Here is a 16,620-nt window from a genome sequence, read left to right as displayed (position 1 = left end):
AAACAATTCTTTTGTTTAGTTAAAGAAGAAAAATGAAGTGACATAAAATGGTATTTATAAAAATTGAGTAAATTCTATTTTTCATACCCTAAGATTTGGGCTAATGCCAACATTTAAGACTTTTCAAAACTGATCAATTTGTTCTATAAAGCCAACTTAGTCCCTAAAATAAAAGAGAAGCTGAAAATAAAAATAAAAATTGAGAGTCTGGATTTTAATTTCCATTTTTTAGAAAGAAAAATTAAAATAGAAGAAATTGTGTGGATTTTTCCTAACATTTAAATCAAATTTATGAAAGAATGCAATTTAATGCAATTTACAAGCATGGTAATCAGATTTATTTCCAAGTTTAATCAATAACTCAACAGGTTTTGTTTTTTCTGTTTTCCATACAAGATTTAAAATTTCACTTGAAAATTTTAAATTTTGGAGTTAGAAGGTGACAAAAGGCAGAGAGCATTATCAGATTTCAAACTCAATCTGTAGAAAATTCCTAGAGTCCCTAATAACATGGATGCTTAAAGTGAGCTAAGTGGCAGTGAAGTCATGCTTGGAATTGATCACTTGGATAACATTGTTTTTTTTATTATTATTATTTAAAGAATACTAAATATTTTAACACACACACGGGAAGAAGAAAAAATGTCTTAAAAAAACTGACAATAGTGTATATCCAAAGAAGTCATAACATTGTCTTCAATGGTTTAAAGAGGAAGCAAATAATCTTGCCATAATCAGTTGATTATTGAATATTATTGCCATACTACTGTTTATGTATGTATGATTAGGAATGGATTAGTAATTGCCTTTAAGCCATTGTGTAGTTAGGAGGGCGTCTATTATTGTCTTTGTAGTAATTGCCTTTAAGCCATTGTGTAGTTAGGAGGGCGTCTATTATTGTCTTTGTATTCTTCAATGACTTTATGTGGTTAAGTATTAATGCAGTCTTAAAATAGGGAATCTAAGAGCATCCAATAGATTAGTCAAAGTCATTTTTGGAGGGCAAACCCAAAAAATCAACTCCAACAACCTCTCTAAAAGGTAAAATTTTCCAAAAAAAATTTAGAGTTGCTACAGTAGCTCTCTTGAAGAAGAGAGCACTGTAGCAACTCCAAACCATTTTTCTTACTTAAAATAATCCATACTTGAATAAATTCGAATAAAAAATTTAGCACAGTAAATTAAAATTTCAGCATTTATCTTAACCTCAACGGCTACAAAGACACACTACAACAAAATGTATTTTTAGCAACGAAAATTAGTGAGGAAATATTTTTCATCTCTAAAAATACAGCTTTAGCAACAAAATATGAATTTCGTCACTAATAATGAAAAAAAAAATTACAACATTTAGTGACAAAAAATAATTTTCATCGATATTGTGATCTGAAAAATGGGCGCCAGCAGGGGAAACTTTGGCGCAAACTTAATTAATCTATAGCGACGAAATATTTCGTCGCTAAAAATTGAAATTTTTAGTGACAAAATATTTTGTTACTGAAGGTATTGTTGTGGATAGTATTAGTGACGAAAATCATTTTGTCACTATAAGAGAATTCTTATCAAGGCTTTTAAAAAATTTAGCATTTACCATCTCAAAACCTATATTTATAACATATAACACACCACTTTACAACATTCCTTACATCAAAACTTCTATTTTTTTAACACTTCATTTAAATATTCTTTCTTTATTATTTTTTTACTATTTCTCACTCTCCCTCTGTCTCTCTCTCCCACTGTCTTTCCATCTTCCTCAACCTGGTGAAGCTTCTTCCTCCCTCTGATATTTGCTCTCAAAACCTCCATGGCTTGAGCTTTTCAAGCTCATCACCGATAGACCACGGCCACAGCCACAGCCACAGCCACCACCACCAACCACAACCTCAACCCCCAACCACCAAAAAAAAAAAAAAAAACCCACGACACAAACCGAGAAGCTTCTCCCTCTCTCTGATATTTGCTCTCAAAACCTCCATGGCCTAAGCTTTTCAAGCTCATCACCTCTAACCACAGCCATAGCCATAGCCACCACCACCAACCACAACCTCAACCCCCAACCACCAAAAAAAAAAACAAAAACCTATGGCACAAACCGCAGCGAAAACCCACCACAAAACTGCCACAAAACCGTCACCCCAGCAATGCCGATCCTCACCTCAACCCCGATCCTCAACCCCGATCTTCAACCCACGGCCTCAACCAACTCAACCCACGGTCTCAACCAACCCCAACCAGCGTCAGACCCACCACCGTCGAACCCACCACCATCGAACCCTCCACCATCGGACTCAGACCCACTTGTAGTCATCGAGACGCATCAGACCCACTAGAGGGAGAATCTGAGAAAGAGAGATGATAGAGAACGAGAATGAGAGAGTGAGAGTGAAAGTGATAGTCTGAAGAGAGAGAAAGAAAAAATATTAAAAAAAAGATAGCAGCTTGCTATAGTGCAGTCTCAAAAATGAGAGCGCACTATAGCAGTATTGTAAATTTTTTACAATATACCAGTTTTGATGGAGTGTGTGTTTTGGGGTTCAGCTACTAAAATATAAGATTTTTAGCATTTAGAAGCTTTAATAAGAATGCTCTAAGGAAAAAGTAACAATGAAAAATAATCGTAGCTAAAAATAATCATGGTTTACATTCCATTTTTTTAGCGATGAAATCACAATTCATCACTAAAAGTATGCTATAGCGATGAAATATTAATTTCGCCTCTAAAAATCTTAACAAAATCTGGGTTCTTTAGTGACGAAATTGACCTTCGTTGCTAAAAACATTAAAACCCTGATACCTATTGCAATGAAAAGTAGGCATTAGCGACAGAAATAATTCGTCGCTAAAGACCTAACTATATATATGCCCCTTTTATTTCTTCATAACTTCCCCAAAAGTCTGAGCACACTCTCCTTGCCCATGCCATCAATACCGATTCTCCTTGCCCACCTGACCCACACCGTCAACTTCCTCAACCTCTTAACTTCCTTCGCCACCCCGTCCCTCACCTACAATGCCGCCTCCCTCGCCGATCTTGGTGTCCCTTCACCTTCCCACTAGTTCACCGAACTCGCCGATCTCAGTGTCCCTTCACCTTCCTACCGGTTCACCGAACTCGCCAAACTCAGCATCCCTTCACCTTCACCGCATCCCTTCGCCTTGTCCACCGATTCAAGCTCCCTGTCCTCCGATTCTAATCAAGTACGACCACCGCCGCCATCATCAACGTCGATAGCCCCTAACGCCGCCGCCAATCTGAACACGCTGCCTCTCTAAGGACCCACTCTTCGTCTTCCTCGATTCATTTCCCATTTCTTCTTCCTAGGTTTTCTTCCTTATTGGCTAACAAATATTTTTTTTTTTAATAAACGAAAATGATGTAGCATGAAAATTACGACTTATCAAATCATTCCGAAAATTTGTGTGTACTTGCCATTTGAAACACTAAAAAAAAAATCCAAAAACAAAAGGGATTAGATAGTACAAATATATTGGGACTGTGTGTGTAAGTGTGATTGACTTTAAAGTTTAAAGTAAAGACAGAAAGTTCCAAAACTAGATTAAAGCCGTACGAGTAATGTAATTCCATTTATATATATATATATATATTTTGGTTTATATATCTCTGTCAAAATGCTAGTATTGTAGCATGTAATTGAAAGTTTTTTTTTTTTTTTGGTATTTTTGTTCAGTGCATGAAAGGCTTAGATTTGAAGGCTTTGGTTCTTTTTTTCTTTTCTAGTGGAGCAATTGAAAGTTATTTGAGTTTTTTTTTTTTTTTTTTTTGGTAGTTGTGAAATCAGAAAAAAAAAATGGATTTTTTTTTGAAAATTTTTTTGTTGGGTTGTGTTGCAGAAAGTATTAACTTGATGATAATGATGAGTTTAAGAAGTATAAAAAAGAAAAACTTAAATATTGTGTTTTAGGTTGATAGTGTTTGAACAAGAGTAGTAGTAATTGTGACTAAATTAGTGTTGGGTTTTTCTTTTCTTCTGCACACATAATAATGTATAAAAGGACCACATACTCTATACTTGTGATGTTTGTGATTGGTTTTGTGGTGAGTTGTTGTGTTGGGGCAAGTGGGTGGCTTGCATGGTGTTATAGGTGGTTTAAATTCATATTGAGAGTATCTTTAGTTTCTTACAAATGTGAATGAAACTTGTTAATTAGATGTGATGAATATTACTTTATTCGATTTCAATATTTGTAAGCATTGTACTTGTGATGTTTGTGATTTGTTTTGTGGTGGGTTGTTATGTTGGAGTAAACGGATGGCTTGCATAGTGTTATAAAGTGGTTTAAATTCATATTGAGAGTTTGTTTAATTTCTTACAAATGTGAATGGACCTTATTGATTAGATGTGATGAATATTACTTTATTCGATTTTAATACTTGTAAGTATTGTACGTGTGATGTTTGTGATTAGTTTTATGGTAGGTTGTTGTGTTGGAGCAAGCGGATGGCTTGCATGGTGTTATAAGGTGGTTTAAATTCATATTGAGAGTGTGTTTAATTTCTTGCAAATGTGAATGGACCTTGTTGATTAGATGTGATGAATATTACTTTATTCGATTTCAATACTTGTAAGCATTATACTTGTAAGCATTGTACTTGTAATGTTTGTGATTTGTTTTATGGTAGGTTGTTGTGTTGGAGCAAGTGAGTAATTTGCATGGTGTTATAAGGTGGTTTAAATTTATATTAGGAGAGTCTTTAGTTTCTTGCAAATGTGAATGGAACTTGTTAATTAGATGTAATGAATATTACTTTATTCAATTTCAATACTTGTAAGTATTATACTTGTGATATTTGTAACTGGTTTTGTGGTGAGTTGTTATGTTGGAGCAAGCGGGTAGTTTGCATCGTATTATAAGGTAGTTTAAATTTATATTGGGAATGTTTTTAATTTCTGGCAAATGTGAATGGACCTTAATGATTAGATGTGACGAATAGTACTTTAACTAATTTCAATACTTGTAAACATTATACTTGTGATGTTTGTGATTGATTTTATGGTGGGTTGTTATGTTGGAGCAAGCAGGTGGCTTGCATGGTGTTATAAGATGGTTTAAATTCATATTAAAAGTGTTTTTAATTTTTTGCAAATGTAAATGGACCTTATTGATTAGATGTGATAAATATTACCTTATTCAATTTCAATATTTGTAAGCATTATACTTATGATGTTTGTGATATGTTTTGTGGTGGGTTGTAGTGTTGGAGTAAGTGAGTGGCTTGTATGGTGTTATAAGGTGATTTAAATTCATATTTGGAGTATTTTTAATTTCTTGCAAATGTGAATGGACCTTATCGATTAGATGCGATGAATAGTACTTTAATTGATTTCAATACTTGTAAACACTCTATACTTGTGATGTTTGTAATTGGTTTTGTGATGGGTTGTTATGTTGGAGCAAGTAGGTGGCTTGCATGGTATTATAAGGCAGTTTAAATTCATATTGGAAGTGTTTGAGTGTGCAATGTATATTTGTTTAAGTATTAATATAGACTTGTGCACTCATGAATGGGATAAAACTTTATTTAAGTAGCTTATAGACTTAGATGTTAGAATACATTATGCATGAGTTGTCCTTATTTTACTAAAGTAGCATTCACCTTGCAATTGTAGTTAAACATGGATAAAAGTTGGATGATAGTGGGTAAGACACCTGATGGCAAATTAAGTCATCTATATATTGAAGGGGTCAATACATTTATTAATTTTGCAAGAGCGGTTGTGGACTTAAGTGATAATATTTTGTGCCCATGTATTCACTCTGTGAATTGCTATCGACAATCTCTTCATATTGTGCGTATCCATTTGCTTCATCGTGGGATTATGCAATTTTACATTAATCGATATAATCATGGAGAACCTCGTGTATTGAACGAAAACTTTCATGATAATGAAATTTTGGATGGTGATCACATGGATAGTATCAATGCCTTCGTAGGTGACCGAAATAGAGAGGAACCAAGAAATGCAACTGAAGATGAGGAAGTGCTTAATTTTGACAAACTTGAGGAAGATGCAAAGCGTGAGTTGTATCTAGATTGCACTGATTATAGTATCTTAAAGTTTATTATTGAGATGTTAAATGTAAAGGTAATGACTAACTTGAGTAATAAGAGACTTGATATAATGCTAGAATTACTGACAAAAGCTTTAACGAAAGGTAACTTGGTTCCAAAGTCAACATATGAAGCAAATAAGATATTACGTGACTTGCGCATGTCATACAAGCATATAGATGCATGCAAAAATGATTGTGCACTATTTTGGAAGGAAAATGAAAACCTTGATAAATGTCCAGTGTGTGAAGCATTTAGGTACAAGGATATACGTGCCCAAGGTAAGAAGACTCCTCAAAAGGTATTGCGTTACTTCTCATTGACACCAAGACTGAGGAGATTGTATATCTCAGGCCAAAAGGCTAAAGACATGAGATGGTATATAGACAAACATGTGGATGATGGGATAATGAGACATCCGGCTGATAATGAGGAGTAGAAGGAGTTTGATTTGCAACATCCTAATTTTGTCTTCGAACCTCACAATGTAAGGTTGGGGGGAAATGAGATTGCTATTTACTTAAAACCATTGATTGACAAGTTGAAAGAGTTGTGGAAAAAAGGTGTAGAAACTTGTGATGCTTATAGTAAAAAGCATTTTCAGATGCGTGCAACTTTGTTGTGGACAATACATGACTATCCTAGATTTGGTAACGTGTCTGGGTGGAGGACAAAGGGTTATCATTCTTGTTACACTTGCAACGATGAACCATATTCAGAAGTTTTGGAAAATAAAATTGGATTCATTAACCATCGAGCTTATTTGCCTATGAAATATCATTGAAAACATAGTCGGTTGCATAATAGTTTATCGGAGAAACGGAAGAGATCTTTAGGGTCTGTTTAAATAGAACTTATTTTGCTGAAACTGAAAACTGAAAATACTGTAGCAAAATAATTTATAAATGTGTGAATAGTACCGTGAGACCTATTTTTAATGAAAAAGTTGCTGAAAAGTGAAGTTTGTGGGTCCATGAACAGTGCACGAATACACTGTTCTGGGTCAAAAGTTGCGGCTACTGTTCATAACAGTGATAAACAGTAGCGTTTTACTCCTGAAATGCGTGCCCACAAAAAAAAAAAAAAAAAAGCTGAAACGTAAACATGAAACGCAACTTCAGTGGATCCAAACAGATACTTAGAGTTACCGATGGGAACGATACAAAAGCAACTACATAGAATGCCAAATATAATTTTAGGAAAGCATCCACATAACAAAAAGAGACAACTCATTAGGGAGCTAAATTGGTCAAAGGTAAGTATTTTGAACAAACTTCTATACTAAAAAAATAAGAAGCTTAAGCATAACATTGATGTCATGCATATGGAGAAGAGCATTAGTGAGAGTACTTGTGGTACTTTGTTGGGCATTGAGGGGAAAAACAAGGACACTGACAAGGCACGGATAGACTTGCAAAATATGAACTTTAGGCATATGTTGCATTTGAAACAATGTCCTGATGGATCATATGACAAGCCTCAGGATTTCTTTTCATTAAGCCCAGATGAAATGGATGGCTTCTATGACTTTTTGAAATCAATCAAGTATCGAGATGGCTATGTAGCCAACATATCAAGGTTAGTGAATGCAAAAAATGATAGATTATCTAGTTTGAAAAGCCACAACTGTCATGTGCTACTACAACAAATTCTTCCAATTGGGTTGCGTGGGTTTGCACATAAAGACATTAGTGTTGTATTATTTGAGTTGGGCAACTTCTTCCAAGACTTATGCTCAAGGATCCTAAAGTGGAGTGAATTAGAGAAACTAGAAGAACGTATAGTTCTTATACTACGCAAGCTTGATAGGTTCTTTCCTCCAGCATTCTTTGATGTTATGGTCCACCTTACTGTTCATTTGCCTCAAGAAGCAATTCTTGGAGGCCTAGTACAGTATCAGTGGTTGTACCCAATTGAAAGGTAATTAGATCCTTTGATACCTCCATCAATTGCATCTTTCCCATGTAGTATAAAATCACATACTCCAAATTTTTTTTCCTCGTAGGTACCTTGAAAAAGTGAAAAAATACATTTCCAACCGAGCTCAACTAGAAGGTTCGATTGTAGAGGCTTACATTCTTAAAGAATGTATTAACAATTGGTCTTTGTATATTGATGGGATCGAAACTGTGCATAATCGAAGAGAAAGAAATGAAGATTTTGGTGAATCTAGCGAAGGATTGATAGTTTTTTCACAGACTACCACCTACAGGTGGTAGGCAGAATGATGGCAACTTGTCTCGTGTATTGCTTGATACTGCTCATTGATACTTGTTGTACGATGGTCCTGAACTAGAGACTAATTTAAAGTATGTGACTTTATATACATGTATTGTTTGATCAAGTTTTGAATATTATTTGCAATGCTTAGCTAAAAATAAATCACCTTATTTTTAACACTGAACACAAAAGCACATTGTATAATCCTATTGAAGAAACCATAACTCAAATCTAATGACAAGAGTTTCCTAAGTGGTTCAGAGAACATGTAAGACATTTGAAATTTAATCACACACTAATAAAAATTAAATATTTAAATAGTTTCGTCATTGCTTATTACTAATTAATATCACTTGTTGTATGTCATTATAGATGAATAGATTGAAAGATAACAAGTTACTAGAAACTACTAAACAGTTATGGTCATTAGCAAATGGTCCTAAATCGCATGTGAAGGAGTACACAATTTGTATGGTCAATGGTGTAAAGTTCCATACAAGGGACCTATTATTGTCTTTGTAAAGTTCCATACAGTTTGTATGGTCAATGACGTCTATTATTGTCTTTGTATTCTTCAATGACTTTATGTGGTTAAGTATTAATGCACTTTTAAAATAGGGAATCTAAGAGCAGACAATAGATTAGTCAAAGTCATTTTTTGGAGAGCAAACTCAAAAAATTAGCTCCAATAGCCTCTCTAAAAGGTAAACTTTTCCAAAAAAAATTTAGAGTTGCTACAGTAGCTCTCTTCTTGCTACAGTAGCTCTCTTGAAGAAGAGAGCACTGTAGCAACTCCAAACCATTTTTCTCACTTAAAATAATCCACACTTGAATAAATCCGAATAAAAATTTTAGCACAATAAATTAAAATTTCAGCATTTATCTTAACCTCAACGACTACAAACCAGAACAAAATACAAAACACAGTCTTTCTCATAAAACTAATGAAATAAAAAAAATTATATAAAAAAAAAGAAAAAAAAATCAACCCACAATATCTGGAGATAGAGGACAGAGGATGAAGACTATTTCTCTCTCCCTTGGTGAAGCACAATGGTGATTTCCCCTCTATGCAATGAGAAGATGAATGGCATGTTTTAGTGTTTTTAGTCCAAGTGAAAGAGAGAGATATCTAAAGATAAAGGTAGACCAATAGGTAGAAAATGAAAAGCAAAAGTGAAGATAAAGAGAAGTTAGGATACGTGTGTGGAGGAGAAAAAGCAAGAGAAAAAAGAAAAGAAAAGGAGGAAATGTATGAATGGTAAAAATTGAAGAGAGAAGGAAAATTAAAATTGAGAAATGCTATCACAATATTTTCACAATTTTTTCATAATAAATCTTAAGTAACAGGTTGTTACTATCTATTATTGTTGAGGAAAAAAAATTAGTAGTGGGTTCAAATTAAAATCAATAACAATTTACCACATAGAATTTGTTGTAAAATTATTATGAAAATATTGTAAACATAATAATTCTCATTAAAATTAGATGATCCTACTACTCACTATATCGTTGTCACAAGTGCTCCACAAGGTTTATTAAAAAAATATCACCAAAAAATTTAAATATTAAAGAAAGAATGAAAAAAATATTAAATAAAGAATGAAGAAATAACATTTAAATAGAATAGAGAAAACATAAAGAGTCTATTGAAAAGTGTATTTAAAAAAATAGGTATGTAAAATGTAAATGTAATATTTTATTCTCTAAACAGTATAAAAATTTAGAAAGACTGTTAGAGCTTAGAGGTATTCTTAATGACTGAATTTTGTGTAATTGTTTTAAGAAGACCAACTATATAAATATGGGTCATAAATTTTGGTCAATCGATAAAAAGGCCCAAATTGCTTTTCAATATGGAGGCAGGATGGCAAGAGAACCCCCTTGTGGGCTTCAATATGAACTCTCTTTTATATTGTCCATGGTCTTTCTGCCTAAGTTTCTTTCTACAACAGTCTTGGGCCTTTCTCATCCTTAATCTCCCTGTCAACCTTTTAGTGACGGAGATGGGAATGGCCAGGCGCTAGATACTCCTTTCTTCAATAAAAGTTTCACTTATTTAACAAGAATATTAATAATAATAATTTTTTTTTCTTCTAATAATTTGATAGTTCTAGAGTAGGAGAGATCATCCGTATGAAACACCAAGAGACATCAATTAAACTACAAGTCTATTAACCAAAAAAAAAAAAATACTAATAATAAGGGATTAAAATGAAAGAATATGGATCTTTTAAAAAAATAAGGGGTGCGTTTGTATAAGCCATTGGAAAATTGTGTTTAGAGTATAAAATTAACATTTGTAAAAAAAAGTTACAAGGGATTGTATTTGTAAAACAAAGTTTTGAGTTTTAAAAATACTCTTTTTATCTCCCCAAACATCTAACCAAATGGACCCAAGTTTAAGCTTTAATATTAAATTAAATGTGAAATAAAACCTAAAAATTATGGGAAAAAAAGTAGTAAATTTTATCCGTAACAAAATTGTGGGCAAAATGGCTAAATATCATTTATTTTTAAAGCATGTAGCAAAAAGCCCCTATTCTCAAAATATCTAGTAAAATACCACTGTTTGTTGGGACTCGATTTTATCAAAATCAAGCTCAAGGTAGAACTCGATATTAGTAATGTCAAGTGTAGGGGAACAATTTGGTGACCCAATCCTTGTTGTTCAAGTCTTGGTCCAAAAAGTCCAACACAATAAATTCTTGTAGAGTATGGGCTAAAGAACTCGGTTTAAGTAAGTTTAAACGGTTTGTTGCATGGGTTAAGGGAATACATGAACAAGAACAAATGCCACTATGTCGAAAGGTCACCAGGAATGATAGGGCTCAAAACTTGATTCATGGATACAGATCAGTGCAATAGGATTCCTCTTAATGCTACAGTATTCTCCTCTTTTTTCTTGTCCCCTTCGCTTGGGGGACTTTTACATATTATATAGGCCTTTTCCAGTCATCTGGGCTTTACACTTGTTGATCATCCAAATCCCCACTTGAGCACCTGTCCCATTAGATACCTCTCTCAGTTCTTTGTGAGTTATGGTAGCCAAGGTAGCACTGTTCAGGGGTCTTCTCCACATTAATGCGGCCAGGAGAGTAGTTGTAATGCATTTAATGTGATGGTGGCAGCCTTTACTTAGATATTTCGGGTTTCCTTCCTTTTTATGTATTTAGAAGATGGGCTGTAGTGGCTTGGATGCACCTTTGCTTCGGATTTTCAGTATCCAAGGAGAAATTACTCATCGGACATGTTTTCTTTGCCCCAGTGGGTCTGAATAAGGATTGCTTGAGTCACGCTGGCTCCTCGGATGGGCTGGCGTCCTTGAACGGGCCTAGGGCCCAGCCTGTTATTTTGGGCCGGTCCCCACATCAAGTTTTATGCATATTTTGTCACTTAAATTTTTAAAAAAATTTAAGTGAAACTCACTATTTTCGAATCCTACTTATAAATACCCATAGAACTTGATTTCGATAATATCAAGTTTTATACTGAACTCAATTTTGTTAAAATCAAATTCTAAAACATGGGTAATTTACTAAATACTTTAGAAAGATTAGAGTTTTTCTACTTACTTTAAAAATAAATGGCATTTATCCCTTCTCCTCCAAAATTGTTTTAAGAGAGAAAGGATCCAGGAGAAGCTGGTGGGGATTGGGGGTAGTTGAAGGACTCCAAATTCTCATGCTGTGGCCACCGGCCAAGCAGAGAAATAGAGAGGAGCTATAAAGACCGAATTGTCAGATGAAAGAAACGTCTAATAACCCTTAACGCCAAACAACCTAATTGTGACCTGTTTTTTTTTATAGTGCTATGGGCATGGCTATGGCACAGTAATGAGAAAGTGTTGCGTTGAAAAACAAAAAAGCGTGTGGCGTCCACTGGTCCTAATTACCACCTTTTTTTTTTGACATTGGAATTTGGAGGCACCGAGTTGACGCGGCTTTTCTCCCACCGCTGGAGTGTCTAATCTCATTAAACTCCAAAACAAACATAAAAAATAATAATAATAAAATAATAACTTTATTTTTAATGAAAAAAATGGTCTTTGCGTGTGATTATTGATCCAACCGACGGAGACTAGTTACGTCCGGGTTATTCACGTTGTGACACAGTATTATTTTTGAAGCGTTACGATTTGAACCAAACGACTTCTAAATACACAGGTGTAATTTAATTCAAAACTTTTAAAGGGAGTGTTTGGTTCGCTGTAATATACCTTTAATGTAATGTATATTAGGATTATGTGATATTGTGATATTAAAATTTTTGATTTATTTTATTTTTTCTAATATTATCATAATCTAAAATTACATAATATATCACATTATTTTAATTTCATCACCTTCTTAAACAATGTAATATTATATTATTATATTGAGATTACATTAATGTAAGATTACAATAATATAATATTATAGTATAATATAACATCATAACGAACCAAATTTCTCCTAAGTCCGACCAACTCATGCCCAAAGGCAACATAAGAAAGCTTATGCTAAAATTTATTTTAAAAAAAAAAAAAAAAGCAATATGCAAACGGTTAACCAATAATATTAAAATTTTTAATTATAACTAATAATACGTTACATCAGTATATGTGAAATTCTTGGTCAAATTATTTCTTTCTATAATCTATACTCTATTGACTTTCTCAAACATAAGAATTCTCTCCTTTTTTTTTTTTCTTCAATTCTTTGTATTTGTTGAGACATTTTCGTTACAAACCAAGTCAACCAAAATTTTCTATTTCCTTTTATTTATTTATTTATTTTTAACTTTTGGAACAAGAAAAGTTAGGGTGCAAGAAATGATTCAATTCTATTAAGTATTAACAGCTTTTTTTCAAATTACACTTAACCACAGAGTTTAAAAATAAAAGAGGCATATCAAAATAGGGACGTAATAATTAAAAAAAAAATGATTATATCATACAAAAAGTCAAAGAACTTGCAAATTTGATGGAAAAAAGAGTCGGTGGTTAAAGGTCGAATTTTATTTTTTCTTTTTCTTTTTTTTTATTATTATTTTTTTAACTTTGAGATTCACGTAGAATGCTAAATATTTAGTTGAGTGCATGGATTAAAATGTGATTCTTTTTTTGCTATAAACAAGTAATCATACCTAACGGCAATATCTTCATTGATTTGTTTTCCCAAATCGTAAAGTAGATACATAGTCATGTGCAGGTAGCCGAAATTGATAACCCAAATTGGAATTGTCATTGGACTTGGACTTGGGTTGAAGTTTCAAAGAAGAATATAATTATTTAATTTTAGTGAGGTTGGAATTTCTCAAACGTTAAGCAAAAGCAGATAAGCCTCCACCAAATATAAATTTGCATTACATTGTTTAAGGTTTCAGCACAACAGCGGTACATTGTGATATTTCCAATGTTGCTTGCGTTATCTTTTTCTTCTTTTTTTTCTTCTTTTTTTTTTGTTAAATAATTATAAAACTGATTGGCGTTTTAGTTTAATAATAAAAAGCTATTATTAGTAAGAATGGCAATGAGGTGAGGTAGGCCAGAAGGATAGAGTCTTCACTCCCGCCCCGCATGATTTTTTTTTTTTTGCCCCATCTCCGCCCCGCCCCGCATGACTGGAAAAATTTTCTTACTCCATCACCGCCCTTTGGGACCCTGCAAAACCCCGCCCCACCCCATAAAAATCTACTTCTGGTTGATTTGCCCACAACTATTACAATTTTTTTTAATAAAACATGTTTCATTAATAAAAATATACTAGAAATTACAAATAAATTTATCCTATTAAATCAAACTAATTTTTAGCAAAAACTAGATAATATTATCCAAGTGTTTTACAAGACAATATCACAATAAAAACAAAAATCTCTTAGTACAAAATCAATGATTTAATAGTATATAAATTTGTTTATAATAAAGATAAAAGAAAACGTTAAAATTGGTATTTTATTTCCAACCTTACTAGAGAGAAAAAAGAGGCAGAGAACTACGTTAGGTAGAATATAATATATTGATAATAAGTTTGTTTAAATAGTAGGGTTTTAAGGTGTGAAAATTTTATAATTTAACTCTTATCAACACAGGGGGGTGGGATGGGTCTAAAACGTCTAAACCCATCCCCGCCCTGCCACATGGTACTGGATAAAATCTCGCCCCATTCCCACCCCACCCCACCCCACCGGGGCGGGGAAAATCCGCATAAAGCGAAGTGGGAAGGGACGAGTCAAGCTTGATTGGGTAAAATTACCATCCCTAATTATTAAGAGCGGATTCCAAGGTTGAAACACTCTATGAAAATAAATATAAAAATAAAAAATAAAAATAAAAAAAAAAAAAAATTGGGAGGCAAATTACTGTTACTATGCACTCTTGTCCCTTACTAAATCATGAAGCTTCCTGGTATTAGTTTTGTGACACACTCATCTCTGTACGTTGGGGGCCAAATAATTAATTTGATCATAGGACAGATGGACAGAATAAGGAAAAGCCATGTGGTAAGGTGTGACAGTGACACTCCCTTGTGATTTTACCCTTGAGAATTTTTGTTTAAAACTTTTTAAAGGACCAAGTTATTTGTTTTTGATAAAAAAAGTTGATTAAGAGGGAGTTTGGAATCAAATTATAAGTGGTTGCGTTTGCGTTTTCTGACTTTTTTTTTTCTTTTTTTTGGTTCCAGCTGCACTATTTGACCAAGTCAATCGTGAATAGTACATGGATGCACTGTTTACGGACCCACAAATTTCACTTTTCAGTCATTTTTTCATTAAAAATGGGTCTCACAATACTATTTACACATTTAAAAATTATTTTGCTATAGTGTTTTCAATTTTCAGTTTTCAGTTTCAGCAAAATAAGTTATATTCAAACAGACACTAAGCTTAATTTTTTTAGTTTTATTCTTGGTAATTTTTGTTGTTGGGCTAATTTTTTGGGCTAGTATATTTTGTTTTAGATTTAATCTATTAATTTTTTATAGCCTTTAAAAGGTGGAAAATGCTAAAACTACAAAATTTTTACAAATTGCTAATTAATGTGGTAAATGGTTATTGATAAGTAAAAAATGATGTAGGTATGCAAACCAATAAGAATTTACTATCTCAATAGTTTGTAAAAAAGTTTGTGATTATAACATTACAATTAAAAAATATTGATGGCATTTTTATGGGGGGACAATGTAAAATTTTATTGAACAAAATTGCTGAAATTAGTACCTATTAATATACTTATTTTTTAAAAAAACGTTTAGAGGGCCAATTGCCCCCTAGTCAATATATAGCTCCGTCTATGTTTATTCCGTTAGATGTTTCTGTTAATTTTAATAGAATTTTCGAATTTCATAATGTGGTAAAAATGCCAACTTCAACTACTAAGAAAAAAATTGAGGGGAAAAAAACATTCTACCTCTAATTTACTTTGAAGCCTAAGTAATTCTTTCGCCTCAAAAAATTCATAAATTAAAAAAAATATATATATATCACTCTTATTGATCAGTCATGTAAGTCAATCAATTTAAACTTTAAGAAAAGAGAGTAGCACACTTATGTTGTTGTCATTATCTCTACTTTTTACAATTTATCAGAGAAAGGAGAATGGCCTGTGAGGTTTTTCAACCTTTTTCTAACTTTATATAATTTGTGTTTCACTAAACATATAGCATTGTTTTAGTTTATACTGTTAACGTCTTACTATGTTAAACCCTTTCAGTAATTTCTCCATGTTTTAAAGACCACCTATGGTATATGTAATTTCTTCTTTTTATTTTTGAGATGGGAGAGGAGAAAATGAGAAATACATCGAACAGACTAAAGGATAAGAATAGATGTCAATTAAGTTACAATTATAAGAATATAATTTTATTGAAAAGAGAAGGGTGTACTACTTTAATTCTAGCCACTTCCTTTGGGTGCAGAGAATCCCAAAATAAGGAAAAGAAGAGATGGGCAATAGACCATCTCTATTACAAAACATAGCCCTACAAGTCGGATTGTGGGTTATAAAATAAGCTGATCTTATATCCAAAATGAAATCTAACAAGCTTTGAGCAAAAAAATAAAAAATAAATAACAAAAAAAAATTGTAAGAAAACCTTTGATATTAATTACAATTAACTGGTTGGATAGACCAATAAATGATGTGGTACCTTCAAATAAAGAATATGGTGATTTACCCTATATAAGTTTGTATGACTTTCTTTAGTCTTTATATCTTGCTTCCCTTATTATATCCTTTTTGCCTTCTAGTGATAGCCTTTGAGTTTTGAGTCCTCTAACTTGATGTTCAGTATATCTTTTATGTTTTAGTAGCAAAACCAAAGGATAGACAACATGCAAATTAA

At 32.8% G+C, this 16,620-nt stretch overlaps 1 protein-coding gene across 1 annotated transcript; it reads left to right on the top strand.

Annotated features, from left to right (window-relative positions):
* Positions 1–5,639: 5,639 nt before the first annotated feature.
* Positions 5,640–6,515, top strand: LOC126727931 (uncharacterized). The gene has a single exon (XM_050433827.1). It carries the CDS (start codon positions 5,640–5,642, stop codon positions 6,513–6,515), a length of 876 nt encoding a protein of 291 aa, XP_050289784.1.
* The last annotated feature ends 10,105 nt before the right edge of the window (positions 6,516–16,620 follow it).

Source organism: Quercus robur, chromosome 5 (genome assembly GCF_932294415.1).
Source record: "Quercus robur chromosome 5, dhQueRobu3.1, whole genome shotgun sequence".
In the NCBI taxonomy this organism is placed as follows: Eukaryota; Viridiplantae; Streptophyta; class Magnoliopsida; order Fagales; family Fagaceae; genus Quercus; species Quercus robur.
The sequence above is the reverse complement of the archived record's forward strand: the minus strand, read 5'-3'. Positions and strand labels throughout refer to the sequence as shown.